Raw genomic sequence first — 18,079 nt, 5'->3', positions numbered from 1 at the left:
AGTAATATTTATAAATTATTGCAAGATGTTACCAGCCTCAAACCATGGTTGCAATTTCTAATTCCAATGAGTTGATAAAAGGTGCTATTAATAAAACGGCACATTTTGGGCAGCTGACATAACTAATTGATCAAGTAATTTGAGTAAAAATACAAGATTTCACTAGGAAACCCGGACAGGGATGAAATCACTCAATTTTCCAAAAGCCAGAAGGCCTTGAAAAAAGAGGAGACCACAGAACACTTTTATGCCTAACCAAAACCAAATAAAATGATCCCAACGTACAAATAGGCTTCAGATGATATAATGTGACGAGAGATTTCAACTATGTAGGCAACCTTTCATTTTCTTACCCAAATATGCCAAGCCAAGGATTACCTAAATAGATGAGGGGAGAGTCCTATTTCCTCAGTGTGTTGTCTCTGTAAGGGTGGAAAGGAAAACTTTTTCCACCTCTTCAAATTTCGCTGTACCTCACTAATGTTCAATATAACATTTGGATCTCAAGATCTGGGTTAAATTTAAACAAAGTAAGAGAAAATCGTCCCAGATGAACATGAATTTACCTAGGCTGACACTTCTAGTAATGATTACTGGAAGATGTGTCACTGCCAGCCCACCCAAGGATCTCTACAGCAGCCCAAATCACTACTTACTCAGAGCACCTGAAGATGATGGGGACACTAGTTCTGCTGGATGACTGCTGAGGCTACCACTGTGAATGAACTATGGATAGAGGGAAACTGATGCTCAAACTTTCTCTCTAGGACTTTAAGAAATATGGTGTATCTCTTTGACCTCATCTGGAGAAAATAGACACCTCCCAAAGCTCAACATCACTAAGAAATACCCAGTTTCGGCAAGAACATTGTCTTGATCTACTTTATGAGGGGAAAATTGGTATCCATATAACTTTTCTCAGTCCTTCAGCAGCAAAACAATACCTATTACTGAAATAATAGTCCAAAGAAAAGTGTTTTTTCCAACCATTTTGTCATTTTATCTTCACAATATCCTCTTGACAAAAAGGTTGACAGGAGATGCGAAATTTATGATCCTAAACAAAAGAAAATGGAATGAAGATGGTTTTGGAAATAGAGAACATACTGGAGGAAATAGGAAAGGAAGGAAATTTTAAATGGTTCTGCTGAAGATGAAAACATTCATATGAATATGGTGTCCTCACCCAGAGCATATATCAAACAAATGGGAGTTATGAGGGTAGTAATGTGCAATGCAAATCCCACCCCTGTAAACAGTTAATAAATTATAAACTCATACACATTTAACTATATTTTCTTTCTTACCTTGGAACTAATATTATCCAGAGAACTATTAGATGCATGACCATATGCCTGACCCAAACTGCTTACTTAATCAAGAAATGTGAATGGGCTGCCAGGGGCTGCCATATGACACTAGAGAATAATCAAGTAGAGGGAATCAAAGGTTATTCTCACTTGCTTTGAGCCATCGGTTCAATCTTATTCCCCATTACCAGAAAAATAATTAGCCTGAGTCTCCAGTATGCCACACTCATGATGAAAATGAACACTTGCTCTATTGATCACAAGAAAACAAATGCCACACTACAAGTTTTGAGCTATTGAAAGAGATCATTTGTTCCCGAATAGTCCAAGAACTACCTTCCTTTAGGCAAATGAAAGGTTTTCAGTCTGATATATCTTACTGCAACAAAATCGTCTGAAGTTCTCGCTCTGTCGCCCAGGCTGGAGTACAGTGGCGCCATCTCAGCTCACTGCAAGCTTCGCCTCCCGGGTTCACGCCATTCCCCTGCCTCAGTCTCCTGAGTAGCTGGGACCATGCCTGGCTAATTTTTTGTATTTTTTTTAGTAGAGACAGGGCTTCACCATGTTAGCCAGGATGGTCTCAATCTCCTGGTCTCATAATCTGCCCACCTTTATTTCATGCTATGGCTCTATGGTAACAGAGATCAGGTTTTACTTTTTTTGTTTTCTTTTTCCTTGTCAAATAAGTCATCAAGTATAGCAAGCTTCCTGGCTCTCTTCCCTCACAAACCTACACAGTTAGTACCTTCACACACAGGCTCAGCATTGACACACATTCATACAGAATTAAAAGGACTTCAGGGCTCAGCATCAAGGTGACTTTATTGCTGCTTCCACACTGACCCTGTAATCAATCCACTTCTACAAATGGGCTCTTTCCTTGTCCCTAGAATATAACCCTCTACCCTCTGCCTAAGTTACTCTTTCTTGTGTAATTACCTATGGTCATTAATATTATCTTCAGTACTTTGATTTCTTCAGAACTGACATCTTGACATAATTTTCCTTCTACTGTTTGAGATTCTTAAGAGGATCAAATAAATAGTATCCAAGGGAGAAATAAGAGAAAGGTAAAAAATGGAGGGAGGCCAAAATAACACTTTCATTGTTGATAAAGAACGAGTGAAAATGCAGGTTATGGGAGGCTGAGATGGGCGGATCATGAGGGTCAGGAGTTTGAGACCAGCCTGGCCAATATGGTGAAACCCTACCTCTACCAAAAATACAAAAATTAGCCGGGCACAGTGGTGTGCGCCTGTAATCCCAGCTACTCGGGAGGCTGAGGCAAGAGAATCGTTTGAGCCCAGGAGGCGGAGGTTGCAGTGAGCAGAGATCGCATCACTGCACTCCAACCTGGACGACAGAGCAAGACTCTGTCTCAGAAAGAAAGAATAGAAAAGGGAAAAAAAAGAAAAGAAAAGAAAAGAGAAAAGAAAGAAAAAGAAAGAAAGAGGGAGGGAGGGAGGGAAAGAAAGAAAGAAAGAAAAAAAGAAAAGAAAAAGAAAGAAAGAAAGAAAGAAAGAAAGAAAGAAAGAAAGAAAGAAAGAAAGAAAGAAAGAAAGAAAGAAAGAAAGGAAGGAAGGAAGGAAGGAAGGAAATGCAGGTTATGAAGAAAGCCAAATGGATCTGCTAATTGATTTCCTGAAATAGGCAGAGTTACCCACTCTCTCACAGGTAAGGCTGGACTTGACAGGCATCCCCTCTTGCATGTGACTTGAGTATGACTCATGGCACAGAGGAGAAGAGAGTAACTTATAACCCCTACAGGTATGCTGGCTCCCCCAGGAAAAAAACTGGAGGTGGCCTGAAATTGCCCAGGTCATTTTTGCAAACCTACCAATTGGATACATCATTTCACCTCCTCTGGGGATGGAGTCTGCAGGGTAGAGTGGAGTGGTAAAGGGGTGGCAAGAAGCTAAGAGTATTCCATGAATGGACTTCACATTGGAAGAAACATCAGATGTGGACAGGAAGTGTGTTCAGTTGGTGGAATTCTCTCTTACCATGTGGGAAGACTGGGTTAGATTTCCAGGCAATGTACCAAGGTGTTGGGGTTTTGAAATAGTACCACTTTTTCCTGTCCAAGCTCTGAATTAATTGAAAAATAAGAACAGGAATAAAACAAATAAAGGCCAAGCTATCATCATTACTAGTAATAAGGAATAGGTTGACAATTATGTTACTGTGAAAGTAAAACTGGACTTACTACTTCTTCCCTCCAGATTCTAGAGCTTGGAACAGCTCCTACATGGCAGAGCAAACACTTACCTCTAACTGGTCTGGGGAGAAGGTTAGTACAAAGAGACCAAATTCTTCATGCTTAGAACCATTGATAAGTTAGTTACATCCAATCAAAAAATGTTGGACAATTACCTTCCTACAATTATCTCTCTATTAGAAGGAGAAAAGAAAGGCATATAAGTTAGAAGTTTGAGGGAAGCTTACTCTTTCTGGATACCAGAAAAGGGGAAGTAGGCATTCCTCTCTTAATGTACCCCCCATGAAGCCTAGGTCATATGGTTGAATTTCTAATACCTTCAACTAGATATGCAAGATTTTGACCCTTAACTGTCTAAAATGTATGGAGGCCACACAGAGCTCTTCTGCCCTCATTTCCATGTCTTTGACTAGTTATTTGTTAATGACTTTCTTTCTTGCTTTATGCCACGAGAGCTAAGCACGACTCTCTTTTTACTGTTTGATCATTTTATCACTTACTTTCCTTTTGCTGATCCTCTCCCCATAATTACTTCTTCTTCATTTCCCTACCATCACCAAAATATAAGACTCTTTTTCACGTAAGAGTTTTAATTCTAGTTACTATAGACTATAGAATTTCAGCAAAAAAAAAAAGAACAATGGAGAATTTCTGTAAATAACAAAGTGCTCCCACTCACCTTCTTTGTGCAGTTATTAGAAAATATATTACTTTTCTATAGTTTATAGGCCAAATAATACAATTATAGGTATATTATTTTATATCACTGCTATTTAAATAAGTTAAGAGAAGGAAAAGAAAAAAGAAAGATGTATGTATACTATCTTTTATAGTTACATAGCTACCTCTACTTGTGCTCTTTGTTTTTCCCTATAGATTTGAATTCCTGCCTGGGGTCAGTCACTTTCAGTCTGAATAACTTTCTTTTATATGTCTTGTAAGATGGGTCTGTGGCTACAAATTTCTCAAAGAAGTGAATGTCTTTATTTTGCCTTCATTTTTGAAAGACAGCTTTCTAGGTAATGATTCTTGATTGATAGTTGTGGGGTTTTTTTTCTTTTTTTCTTTGAGTCCTAGGAATACACCACACCACTGTCTTCTGGTCATCATTATTTCTGATGAGAAGTCTGCAGTTTATCTTATTGGGGTTCCCTTGTAAGTGGAAATTCATTTTCTCTTGCTGCTTTCGGGATATTTTCTTTGTCTTTGGGTTTCAGCATTTGTACTATGCTGTGCCTGTCGAACTATTTGCTTTAATCTTACTTGGAGTTTAGAGCCTGTTAGGTTTACAGGTAAAGTTTTTCATCAAGTTTGAGACATTTTATTCCATTATTTATTTGAATATTTTCTACTCCTTTTTCTTTGATCTATCCTTCTGGCATTCCTGTTACATGTAGGCTGATTTGCTTAATGGTATCCCACATTTCACTGAGGATCTCTTAGTTTTTCTTCATTGTTTATCCTTTCTCACCGTCAGACTGCATACTACCTATCAATCTATGTTGAAGTTTGCTAACTCTTTCCTTCTATTAGTTCAATGTTTGTTTATGTGCCTTTAATGCATTTTTCACTTCAGTTTTTGTACTGAATTCTAGAATTTACATTTGGTTCTTTTTTTTTCAAACAAATTTCTAGCTCTATTTGGTGAAATATAGTAATCATACTTTCATTTACTTCATTAAGTATGGTTTCTTTTAGTTCTTTGAAAAAACAAATACACACATACACAACTTTGAAGTCTTTGTTAAATCCATCTTGTTGCTCTCACAGGCAGTTTATGTTGCCTGCATCCCTGCCTGTGTCAGACTTTCTGGTTTCTTTGTATGCCTCATATATATATATATATATATATATTTTTTCTTTTTTAAGAAATTGACTTTGATAATATATTGTAGCACTGGATACCACTCCCCCCAACCCCCAGGTTTGTTATTGTTATTTGCTTGCTTATTTGTTTAGTAATTGGTTGGGCTATTTTGCTGAAGTCTGTTCTCCCTTGTCCTCCTGTAGTGTGAATCCTCTCATACCGATCCTGGAAGGGCACAGCCTTGGGCATGTGCATAGTTATTATGCGGTAACAGGTTTTTGTAGTCCATTTAGCAGTTTCTTTCTGTGATCACGTCAACTGTTCAGTTTCACTAATTCACTGCCATTGAATTCCATAATTGTTGCTCTATCGTTTTCAACACTGCCCTGGGGCACAAATTACTCCGCAGGTTGAAATAAGCCTGAATTTAATTTACAGTTTTTGAGACCAGTTTTTGAGATGTGTTGTGATCCCAGAAGGGCTCTTCCTAGCTGTCTGTTTTCCTGGTTCTGTCTGGTAAACTAGCTATGTTTCAGCTTATCTACACATTTAGCACACCTACCAGTCTTTTCTTAATTGCTTTACACCACTACCTTGATTGTTTTGTGGATGCCCTTAGGCTTGAACATTGAAAATAATGTTAGCTCTTTTGAGAAGAGATTCTGAGCTCTCTGATTTGGACCTGCCTCTCTCCCTGGTCAAAATCTCTGCACCAAGATTCTGGAGCTGGGGGAGGGGACAATGGCACATTTCTTTCTGAGTGACACTTTTGCTTTGGCAGCTGGGTGTGTGGGAGAGTGGAGTGCTGCTATTGCTTCTGGTCTACTTAGCTTGCTTTTCCCACCATGAAACCTCTGCTTTACACATGAACCATGGTGAAGACAATTGGGGTCCCATGTTCTCAGCATGTTGAACCCAAGGTAAAATCTCCATCCCTCAAGTCAGTGTTGGGCTGAAAAAGGGAGTCCCTACCTTGTATTCACACTTGCCTGGAACTTATCTCCTGAAACAAGTAGCTGGGGCTAATGTCTTGCCTCTTCCAGGAAGACACAGTAGCTCTCCAACTGGGAGCTGGCAGGAGAGGTAGCCCTGTGTCCTCTGCTGCATCCACCTGAAGTAGAGTTTCCTTAAAGCTGAATTGGGGGCAAGAAGGGAGTGGAGTATGATTCAAATACCATAGAATCTTCCTGTTTTTACCAAGTTGTTATTAGTTTTATCATATAAATGTATGCCTGCCTGCCTGCCTTCCTTCTTTCCTTCCTTCCTTCCTTCCTTCCTTCCTTCCTTCCTTCCTTCCTTCCTTCCTTCCTCTCTCTCTCTCTCTCTCTTTCTTTCTTTCTTCCCTTGCTGTATGCTATTAGGACTGCTCCAAGATATTTTAAATAGTTGTGCGGTTTTTGTTGTTGTTGTTGTTTATCATTTTTGCCAGTTTTACTGGGAAGCAGATTCATGGAGCAACTCACACGGGTTTGCTATGCCTTGTAATATTATTTAGTTCTGCTACTTCTTGACTGTGTCATTGATTATGAGAGGTGGGCAAAAACAATTTCGGTGTGTAGTGGGGCTTGTATTTGAAAATTATTAATATGCTTTTCTGTTTGTCTTTGTGAATTTAATGATATTCACCCTAGTGTACCTAGGGCATTTATTTGTCAGTAGAGAGATTAGAATTTGATATAGAAGAATGAAAATAAAACAGCTAAAGTAAAACTCAGCTTCCATCTCAAAAAATTGAATTTTGTAATCCCACTGTAGTTTGAGAGCCAAGTTTAATTGAGGGAGAAAGGATATTCCAGTTTTTTTCCTTACCATTTAAAATATAAATAACTACCAAAATCACTCCTTCTGTCCAGAACAGTAAAACCTTGAGACTCCGTGGTAGAATGAAGATATAAATTGAAAGACGTTAAACAGGGGAATTTATTTCCAGATAGGAGCATTTTGGAAGAAGAAGAGACAAAGTTTCAGATATATCTAGATTTTCACTTTCTGGGGGAAGCATTAGGAGAAGTGGAGTGTTAAACTAAGAGGAGGAATGAGCACAGGGTTTTTGAACCACACTCCTTTTTTTGGGAATCTGAAAGGAGACCATCATGCAGTAGATCTTATTCACCACAGGCATCTGAGCCTCCCTGGGGGTGACTGGCATGATCAGACTAAGAGAAGAACAGTTGAGGACCTCCCTTAAATATTCTGAGGCATGGGCAATAAAGTGAGAGTCAGTAGGCCAAGAGATCTGCTGTGGTGGATAAAGGCATGGCATGGGCTGAAGGTAGACCTCTAGGATGGAGAAAGGACAAGGCATTGACTCAAGGTCTGGAGACACTGACAGCTGAGAGGAGACTAAATCATCAAAAGAGAGATAGCCAATGCTCCCTAGGAACATTGCCACACTAAGCCAAAAGAACAAATCACAAGTTCACCAGCTACACACTCTAGCACAGGGTGCCAGTGCCCAGATGGACAAAGGACATCATGCCAGAGGGCAACAGATGTCAGCCAGCATGCTGCCAGGGACTAGCACAAGGCCAGAGTCTCTCATCCTCCCTATCTCCACCAAGGCCATTAGATCAAGTAAACCTCATCTTTCTTCCTTCTACAATTGGTCATGATCTCAGAGAGAGATGCAGATGAGAGGGGGACACTATGAGTTTGGGCATTTCTACCCAAGATTAATGGAACATACTAACAGGGACTGTTTAAAAGAAGAGAGTGAACTAAAGTTGTTTATTTTGTATATTTTCTCCATGTCAACTAGTAGCATTATAAATGGCTGCAGATAAAATAAAGGAACTGCATTCTCTCTGCACCTCTGATTTATAAGGTGAGTAAATTCTAGCAATGCTACAAGTGTAATAATGTATATGAGTGTGCTGAACACATAATAAATATTATTTTTCTCTTTACCTCCCTTTTTTTTTCTTTTCCTTACACCAAAGTGGGCATTTTTCCAATATACATTCTTGGCCACTTAGCATCCAAACACCCATTGTTTTAAAAGGAAGGATATAAAAAAAGATCAAAGTTGAGTCATAGCATCCCCAAACATTATGGGAAGCTGAACTGGGGCAGTTATTTCTCTGCCTTGTCCCTCACAGCTAACACAGGGGCATGTAACCCAAGCCTAGCTAATGGACTTCCTTGAGGGAGTACTGTCAAGAGGCAGAGAGAGTTAGAGATTTCCAAGGCAGCAGTGACTACAGAGTTTAAATCATGAGCCTAACAGAGAGTATCCAGTGACAGGAAGTCAGGAGGCTCAGGTCTTCTAACCAGGAAGGTTCAGTGGTGTGATCTTGCTGTGTTAGCTGCTGTCTTAGTCTGCTTGGGCTGCCATAACAAATAGCATAAACTGGGTGGCTTAAACAAGGACAATTTATTTTCTCATAGTTCTGGAAGCTGGGAAGTCCAAGATCAAGGTGCCAGCCAGTTCAGTTTCTGGTGAAAGCTCTCTTTCTGGCTCGCAGACAGCTGCCTTCTTGCTGTGTCCTCACATAGCCTCTCCTCGGTGAATGCAAACACAGGGAGAAAGACCTCTCTCTCTCTCTCTTCCTTTTCTAATAAGGCCACCAATTAGAGATCCCTACCCTTATGACTTCATTTAACGTTAATTACCTCCTAAAAGCCCTTTTCCAAATATAGTCATATTAGGGGTTAAGCCTTCAATATACGAATTGTGGGGATACACAATCCAGTCCATAGCAGCTACCTAATTTACTTTTTATTTCAAACCTAATGCTCTGGCTCTTTTTTTTTTTTTTTTGTCAATTCTATTAAGTATCTCATATCTTCTCAACGAATCTTTTTTCTGTTTAAATTTAATTAGAGTTAGTTTCTATTGTCAGCAACCACAAACTCAGTCTGGTACAAAAACTACCATCACAAGACAGTCACATGGGAAGCTGATGTTGGTTATCTGCCCTGGCTGACGCTAAAGGAAGTGAAAATTCAGTAAGAGTTCGGGAATGGGAATCTGTCAACTGTAACAAATAGCTACATAATTTTTCTTCTATGGTGATCTTTAATCAAGTGTCCATTGAAAAGAAGGACTTAGGGGATCAAATTTTCATTGCTATTGAATAATGTAAATGGCATGAAGAATTTAAAGACGCTAGGGTGAGGTGGATACTTCTAACGGGACTGGACAGCTTTAAGAAATAGATGGCAGGCTCAAGTCTCTATATTTTAGCTCTAGGCATAGACCCACAGACTTTCTGTGCTTGTGATAAGTGTCTACAGAAATGTCAAAGTCAAAAGCAAAGTTTAAATTCTGTGGGTTTCTGAATAAGGTCTGTGGAATTGCTAGTGTCACCAGGTGACCTATGTGAAAGTGACAGCAATGATCAGGAAATAATGGGAAATTGAATGCAGGTAAGAATACGGAGGCCTGGGAGTACCTCCAAACCATATTCTACACTAAGCCTTGCTTGACAGCCAAATACCTAGCTCCTTTCTCTTTGCATCTTCATCATCCTACATCAGGGCTGAGCCAGTTCTGTACCTGTAGCCCTTGACAATCTCACCTTCAACATGGAGCATCATGTCAGCAGAACCTGGAGAGGAAGCTGTAGCTGGTACCTATAAGATCTAGTTAAGACATTATGTAGACCAGAGGATGGAGGAAAAAATCTTTGAAAATATAAGGATCCACTACCTTAAGAAAGTCTGTATTGGTCTAGTCATCTGATAAACTCCAAAGTATATGGGAATACCTCAATTCTTTAACATTAAGAGTCAAAATGCCTAGTGGGTCATTCTGGGTTTTGCAGGCAACATGTTCAACATTTGCGTGTAGTTATTCAATCCATTTACCCAGTGGTTTGAAAGTTTTTACTCTCAAATGGCTATACTACTTGGAAATTATGGTCCAGCTGACCCAATGGTGCCCCAAGAGTCTATAGGAAATCAAACAAATGTCCCTAAGAGGTGAGTCACAGCAGGGGTGCTTGGATTTTAGAATAATAATGTGGCCTCTTTATTGCATTACTACTCTTCTTTTGAGAGAGATATCTTGGTTTGCTACTGGGCCTGAGCAGAGATTAAACCTTGACCACAAGATACCAGGTGACTATCAAAACAAACTATGCATTATGCACCAGGTTGTGGAAATTTCCTCCTCCTTCCTCCAGTGCGACTTGCATCTTTCCAGCAAATTAAGAAATTTCATTCCCCCGGGGGGACCATAGTGAATTGGTTTTCTAGAGACGTCTGGCATTATCTTTGTCATTCAACAGCATTTCTTGGGTATTTATGATAAGCCGGTCATTTACTCTCTATAATAAAGATGCAAAAGACTGGCTCCCTAAGCTCAGGACCTCATGGTCAGTACAGAAATGGGTTCATAATAGGCAACGCAGAGGTAGCCTTGGAGGGGACCATAATTTCTTTTTCCTTTCTTGCTACTTGGGAATAAAATTATGTGTTTAAAACATATTGGGGCAAAGGTATCCTTCTCCAAGTCAGTGCTGCCCATTTTCGGCCTTCTTTCCTTGGAGAGAAGGAAGGTCTAACCTTGTTGAAAGAACAGTATTCATGGAGACTTTATACTTATATCTTGCTTGTTTATATCACACTCTGGAGTGTTTCTCATAACAGATCATTATGATCAAAAATTAATAGCCACTATGATGAGAACGTTCATTGCAGTGCAGAGTAGAGAAAGAACACTTAAGCTTGGGCAAATCCAAAGTACCTTCCTTTCATTTTCAAAAGTAAAATGGGAATGTGTAAAAACTTGAATGCACTAGAATCCATTAGAGGCAGAACAAATCAATGCTCTGAGATCATTAGTTTGAATATCATTAAACTGCTCACAGTTAAACAATGACAAAAAATAATCAGCATGCCTTCCTACATTATGGGCAACAGCAAGCCAAAGTGGATGTCATATATGCCACAGTTTCAAATGTTAGCCACCCAAGAGCCTCATTGTGTCATAAAATTCAGTAGTTGTTTTCTGCCACTGAAAGGCGCAGTTGTCATGAAAACATTGCCACAGCTCAAACCCCACAGTGGAGCCAGTCCACATCTGCCGCATGGTAGAACCTCACTGCCAAGTGTCCACTGCTCTGCGCAGCTCTCCTGCCAACCACCTCCCCACAGCAGGTGAAAGTGAGCACCAGCACCCTAGATGGTCAGGCAGCCGGGTGACTGCCGGCAGCCAAGGGTCAAGGCATCATTGCCTGTGGGGAGGGGCAGTTTGCTGAACCCAAATTGAAAGGTTTTTCTGTCCAAATCCATCCGGGATTGCTTAAATGTCACGAACTACGGTAGCTAGCTTTGGGTTCTGTATTGTGGAATCTGAACCATCTAAATGCCCTTTACCACAAAAAAGCTTGATGGATCTTGTGAACAAAACAGAAAGAACTTCTGCCAATGGCTGAGAAATAAATTCCTCCTTTCCTGCTGCTTGGACCACAGCATAATGAGGGCTCCTAAGCTCTCCTTGCAGTAATAAAACGGAATGTACAGCCTTTTCCTTTTGATGTGTTCCAGTTTAAAACGTTAGAGCTGATGCCTTTTCATCCTTAATTTATCTTCCCTTGTAAATATTTCTTTACCACTTCCAATATCTTAAGTACACATTTAAAAAAATAATTCACTCCTTCTCCTATTTCAGTTGTATAACTTTATGCTATGGGTCAAGTTTTGGGCTAAATAAACATGCCTCCAGCTACAGCTCTGCAAATACCTCTGGCAGCAAATTAAGTCAAACAAATGTTTTGGTTGGGTGGTGAGGATGTTTTTTAACGATCTTCCTGTTCTTGTCTGGAGGCCCAAGGATAGACTAGGTGAACTCTCACAGGCTTTTCTAATTTTGTATTTTCTTTTTCTTTTCTTTCTTTTCCCCCCAACTTTGTATTTTCAGCCACGTTAATACACAGGTCTCATTTGTTGGGTTGCTTGGTTTAAAAGCTGACCACCAGAGGGTGCTACTTGTTTGCTTCTAAAATTCATTTCACTGGGGCTTGAAAAATGGAGGCCCTGCTACAAAAGAATTGTCCCCACAACAGTTTGTATAGGAAAGATTTTCAGAATGCCTGACGGCACCTTGGACTTCAAGGAATCTGATTCACTTTGCTTTTGGCATTATTTATTTAGAACCAAAACTGAAAACCTGTAGCTTGCACAAACAAAAGTGCACTGATTTTTATATTTCTTGTAAATCACCAGGTGGGGAATGCTAATCATTTTTTGTATTTCATGGCTTTTGTCCATATTTACTACATAACAACAAGGAACCCAGAATTCCAACATCCTCTTCACCACACTGAAAAATAAAATAACATAAAGTAAAAAGAGGATTTGTTTTGCTATAACAACGTTAGCCTCTAACAATGAAACCTTCACTTATCCTGTTTTCAGAATACACATCTCCCTCTTCTGCTTTTGTATAATCTCGCTCTGATAAAGTTTTGAATTCTAGGAGGTATTTATCAACTTCGACTTCTCTTATGAGTGGATTTTTATGATTCTCTGATATCCATATGTGACTTTTTCACTTGATATTTTCTGGCATACACAAAGAAGTTATGGGGTTCAATTTCCATTCACCTCAATGGAAGTTTGCACGGGAAAATACTTTTAAATTGTGGTCAGAAACTCTCGTGTGTTGTCACCTCAATTGGCAAACCAAATCAGTGGTCAGCAAAGGTTTTCTGTAAAGGGCCAGGTTATATTAAAGATTTTAGGCTTTTTGAGCCATAAGGTCTCTTTCACAACCTCTCAGCCCTGCCACTGCAGCAATAAAGTAACCGCAGATGTCAATGGTTGGATGTGGCTGTATTCTAATAGCACCTTATTTCTGGGAACAGGTGGTGGGCTATAGTTTGCTAACCCATGCAAATGATGAATCTTAATGTATGCTTAAGATTCTTAAGGTATGCTTAATGTATTCTTATTGATAAAATTCAGCACTATTTCTATAATATTGTTCTTTGTTGATTTTTGTTCTCCTTACATGATTTCGATGTAGTGAGATAAACCTCTTTAGTTTATCTAATTTAAAGTTGCCAGGTCACTTGGAAGAGTGTCATTGAGTTCCCTCTCCATAGCTTTCAAACTCAGAGGAGCCTTTGGCTTTCAGTGTTATTAGTTTGTATCCTACGAAGAGTTCTTATTGTAAGAGGAAATCAATAAGGAAGATGTTACTTCCTGGCGATTTCTCCAGAGATAATAAGGAAAGTAAGCCGAAGACATAGTTTACCTTCAGACTGATGTGTGGCAAGAGGAGTCTGGGTCTCCTTTGAGTAGGATACTACTTCCCTTGGCAGGAAATCCACTTGGGTGACCTTTGACACGCCCAGTTTATGCAGTCTTCTTCTGTAAGTAACAAAGAATAAATGCTTAGAGAGGGGAGGCATTCCTTGCAGAAGAGCTATCAGTAATAAAAGCAAGCACTAAAACAAACAAACCACAAATATCCTCAGCTTCTGAGTGCAAGGGGCAGGATCATGAAGCAGAACTGGCTCTGGGCTGGAAGTCAGGACATGTGGGCTCTTGGCCCACGTTGGCCCTTATAGGCTGGGTGATGTCAGATAAGACCCTCAACTTTCCTATCTGTAAAGTCTTGGTCCAGCTTACATGAGACCTCTTCCATTCTGAGCATCCCAGATTCTGCTTGGTTAAAATTTATTGAGGGAACTGTCACTTGCAATACAGGATTCTAGTCTCTTAGGAAAGAAGGAGAAAAGGAAAGTAATGTTTCTTAAATCTGAAAAAACAAAAAGAGAGGTGGGTTCCTTAGTGGTGTAACACATTCTCCATCATAGCAGTGAGGGGATTGTATTTAAAGAGTGAGTATAACGCTTCTCAATTCTGCAGAATAGGAACTAACACAGATCAGCATATGAATTTGCTTGAAAGACACACTGATAGAGCACAGAAGAGTGAAAAGGGGCACTGAGCTCAGAGTGAAAAAGCCTTAGCACAGCATTCCAGACCTAACTGTGACCATGTAAGGAACCATTTCTGAATATTTATGTAGCACTTGAAGGGTCTTTAGGGGTCTTTAGATTCATTATGTTACATGCCTTTATGACACCTCTATGAAGTATGTGGATAGATGTCATAATCTCCATTTTACAGATGAGGATAGTGAGATTCCGTTAAGAGATGTGTCCAAGTATATACAACTTGTAAATTGTAGAAGAAAGGTTACAAGTATTGGTCCATTGTTTTTCTACCAACTCAAACTCCTAACTAAGGTTCTTACTGGTGAGTTCTTGAGTTGCTGCAAAAATCGGAAGTGCCTCCTAAGACACCCAGGAAGCATCCAGTAGTGGGGGTATAATAGTATCACCTGGTGCTTAAATACATAACCCCTTTTTTTACCAGCTGTGTGTCTCATCTTGAACAAGTCACTAATCTCTCTGTGCCTCTGCTTCCTCATCTGTAAAATGGAGACAGAGGTACTTTCTAATATGATTGTTATGGGTAATGTCTATGTACCACATACACATAATGCATATGCCACATATATATTATGTAGTCATATGTACATAATTTACAAACATATATATTTTAAAACAGCTTCTGGAACATTGTTTTTAGTATATAGTTATTATATTATTAGTATTAGACATATTCTACTATATTTCTAAAAATTTCCAGGCATGGAGTGTGTGCGTCCCTGCGAGAGAAAAAGAAAAAAAGGCATACTACCCATTTAACCAAAATCCTGCACTCCCTAGCTCTCTAGGAGCAACAGAAGAGTACTCTATGCATATTATTGTCCTTAATTGTTACTAGCGGATGGCACAGTCTTATTTCTTTTTCTTTAAATTATTATTAATAGGAATAAAGTGAGAGAATGCATGGCACAGTTAGGAATTTTCACATACAATTTCCCAAACACTGTAGGAAAACAAAAATTCTTCTTGTCTATGAGTTACTAACACAATCTAAGATGTGCTCAAAGTAGGTACAAGCAAATAAACAAACAAACACTGGTTAGAGGACAAGCCTCGCTGGCTGTCTCTGTGGTCTAAGTGCCCGTGACTGCAGCCCAGGTTCCACGCAGGCCTGGACCACACGGGCCTGTTTCACTGGGAGCTCTGGGCCACAGAATGCAAGAGAGGCCAGACTGGGCCCAGGCTGAGCTTTGCACAAGTGACAAACCTTGCCCCCTTCTTACACAGAAATGGGGAAAGTACACATCACATATCAGAAACAAAATCACCAAATGAGGGAAAAGCCTCAAAGTTTCAAAGTAAGACATTCAAGGTATTATTTTAAAACCTCCTTGGGTCAGAAAAGAATGTTTTTCTGCCTGAAATGGGTCTTTCTTGAAACACCTAAAGAAGAAAACATGAAAAGACATCACAGGACTGCTTGAGGCAAAGCCTCTCTGCTGCTTTCCGAGGCCCCAGTAGATCAGTCTTTATTATAAACAAGGAAGTGGAAAATAATCCACTTCAAATTGAGGTCACCCAAGCCCAGAGAGATCACCCTAAACCCTCAATGCCCTGGACACCTGCATGAGACCCAGGGAGCTCCAGCTCTGGTTAAATGGTAGCTACACCTACAGGCAGGGTTTCCAGGGCATCCTGCTAACATGATGTTAGCTGCAGCCCTATCTCGTTTGGGACCAGCAACAGGTGCTGGGCAACAGGAGGCGGATGTGTAATTTGATACTCCACCATGGCGGACTGAAACCAGCAGGTGAGACCATACGGCACAATGGTGAGGTCAGGCACTCATTCTGAAACTGGGTTCATAGCTCTGCTTTGAATATACAGCTGAATAGTAGAGGAAAGCTTTGGACAAGTGACAAACTTCTCTAAGCCTCATGTTTCTTTTCTGTAAAATGGGTACCTGTCATTGAGTTGTGAGGACTGAATGAAGCTAATGTTTATATAGCACTTAGTTTAGTGCCTGGTACCTATTAAGTGGCTCTTGGCTCAAGCAGCTCTACTTTATCTTTTCTGAGGATTATAATAATGTTTATATTTGTCGAAGAAAATCAGAGAAAGCAGATTTAGGAGTGTCCTAAATTAAAGATTCCTTAAGATAGTAGAGTTGAAGATGATCTCTGACAATAAAATGAGAATCATACTCCTAATTTCTTTCTATGGGCACATGGATAGGATGTGGCTGCTTGGGAGAGTTCATTTGCTTTTCCTTAACTTCTTTTCCTCTGAAACATCTGTTTTCAAAACGTAGGTGGAGTAAGTGTGTTTATCCCACTAAAACAAAACCTTTTCTTTTCTCAACAATCATTGAAAAGTTTCAACCAGTTTTTCACTGATGCTATGTTTGTGAGTTCAGGGTCCCACTTGTACCCAAGACATCAAAAAGAAATAAAAGCTGAGTTGTCATCATTCGATTTTCCCAATGTACTGATCAGCTGAGACACTGATAGACTTGTGATTCTTCTGGCTTGAGGGTGAATCTGTCTCAAATAATTTATAATTTTAAAGCAATTCCTTATAACACTTCTTAGAGGGTACTGGTAGATTACTGTATCTTTCCATATGATCTCTGGATGGATGAAGCTGCATTTATATCAAATGCTTTTATTCTTTGTGCCTATTTTGCTGCTGTTTTAGTAATCAGGGACTTACAATATGCCAAACACTTTTCATATGTCATCTTATTTTATTCTCATTAAAATTTTATATCATATTCCAATTAAAATGGGAACAGATGAGAAAACTGAAGCTCAAGTGATGTTAAGAAATTTTCCAAAATCACAAAGGTAGTGACAAAGTTGGGTTTTGGCTCTATGCAAAAGTAAGTCCCAGGGCCATGTACTTAAAAACTTTGAAACTATACTTAAAAACCTTGTTTTCCTGCTGTTCTCTAATGCCTTATGACCATCCACTCATTGAGGCACACTTCTTGAAACCTAATATAGTGGTCCCAGCACATGTGATCATTTTATAAGCATGAGAGAGAATTCTTGAGAAGTAGCCTGGTTTAGATTATTAGGACATAATGAAAGGATTACGTTTCTGAGTTAAGTACCACACAATCACTCCCAGCCCTAGCCAGTCCAGAAAGGATGACCGGAAGGTCTCGTCCTTTCATAGCAAAGACCTTTTGCTTAGGGATGTTCTCTAAGTTAAACTAAGCAAAGGAGGAAGAGCAAGACAACACTGTGGCATTCATACCATCGCAGTTCCCGTCCCTTCTAGTTAGGCTACAGACTCCATGCTGGCTCCTCAGTTCCGACTCTGTGATACCTTTCCTGCCATCCCACCACCCCTCCTGCATAGCTCATGCCCTGTTCACTGTACACCCAGATACTGCTGCCACAGCCCTTGGTACTTGTCACTGTACAGTCATGTGTGGCTTCATGATGGGTATACCATCTGAGAATTGCATGTTAAGCAATTTTGTCATTGTGCAAATATCACAGACTGTACTTACGCAAACCTAGATGGTATAGCCTACTATACGTCTAGACTAGATGGGATAGCCTATTGCCCCTAGGCCACAACCCTGTACAGCATATTACTGTACTAAATACTGTAGGCAGTTGTAGCACAACGGTTGAGTATTTGTGTATCTAAAAATAGAAAAGATACAGTAAGTATACAGTATTATAATCATATGGGACGACCATAATACACAGTGCATCACTGACCAAAACATCATCATGTGACACATGACTGTATTCACTTCTTTTTCATGTCTGTCTCCCATGACTAGACTGCAAAGATACTTATTTATCCTTTACTAGTTTATGCAATACCCTGGCCCTTAGAGCAGGTACTGAATAAATGTTTGAGGCAGGAAGGGAGA

General features: G+C 39.7%; 1 protein-coding gene across 5 annotated transcripts in view; it reads right to left on the bottom strand.

Annotated features, from left to right (window-relative positions):
• DYNC1I1 (dynein, cytoplasmic 1, intermediate chain 1) overlaps nt 1-18,079 on the bottom strand; it is a 340,924-nt gene that overhangs the window by 221,177 nt on the left and 101,668 nt on the right. For all 5 annotated transcript variants that reach the window (XM_011974691.1, XM_011974695.1, XM_011974694.1 and 2 more), the window contains one exon: nt 13,539-13,654. In XM_011974691.1, the coding sequence (XP_011830081.1) occupies nt 13,539-13,654 (116 nt within the window). The remainder of the gene's footprint in view (nt 1-13,538; nt 13,655-18,079) is intronic.

Source organism: Mandrillus leucophaeus, unplaced genomic scaffold, assembly GCF_000951045.1.
Source record: "Mandrillus leucophaeus isolate KB7577 unplaced genomic scaffold, Mleu.le_1.0 Scaffold148, whole genome shotgun sequence".
NCBI classification, from domain to species: Eukaryota; Metazoa; Chordata; class Mammalia; order Primates; family Cercopithecidae; genus Mandrillus; species Mandrillus leucophaeus.
Note: the sequence above shows the minus strand (reverse complement) of the source record. Positions and strands in the feature narration are given on the sequence as shown.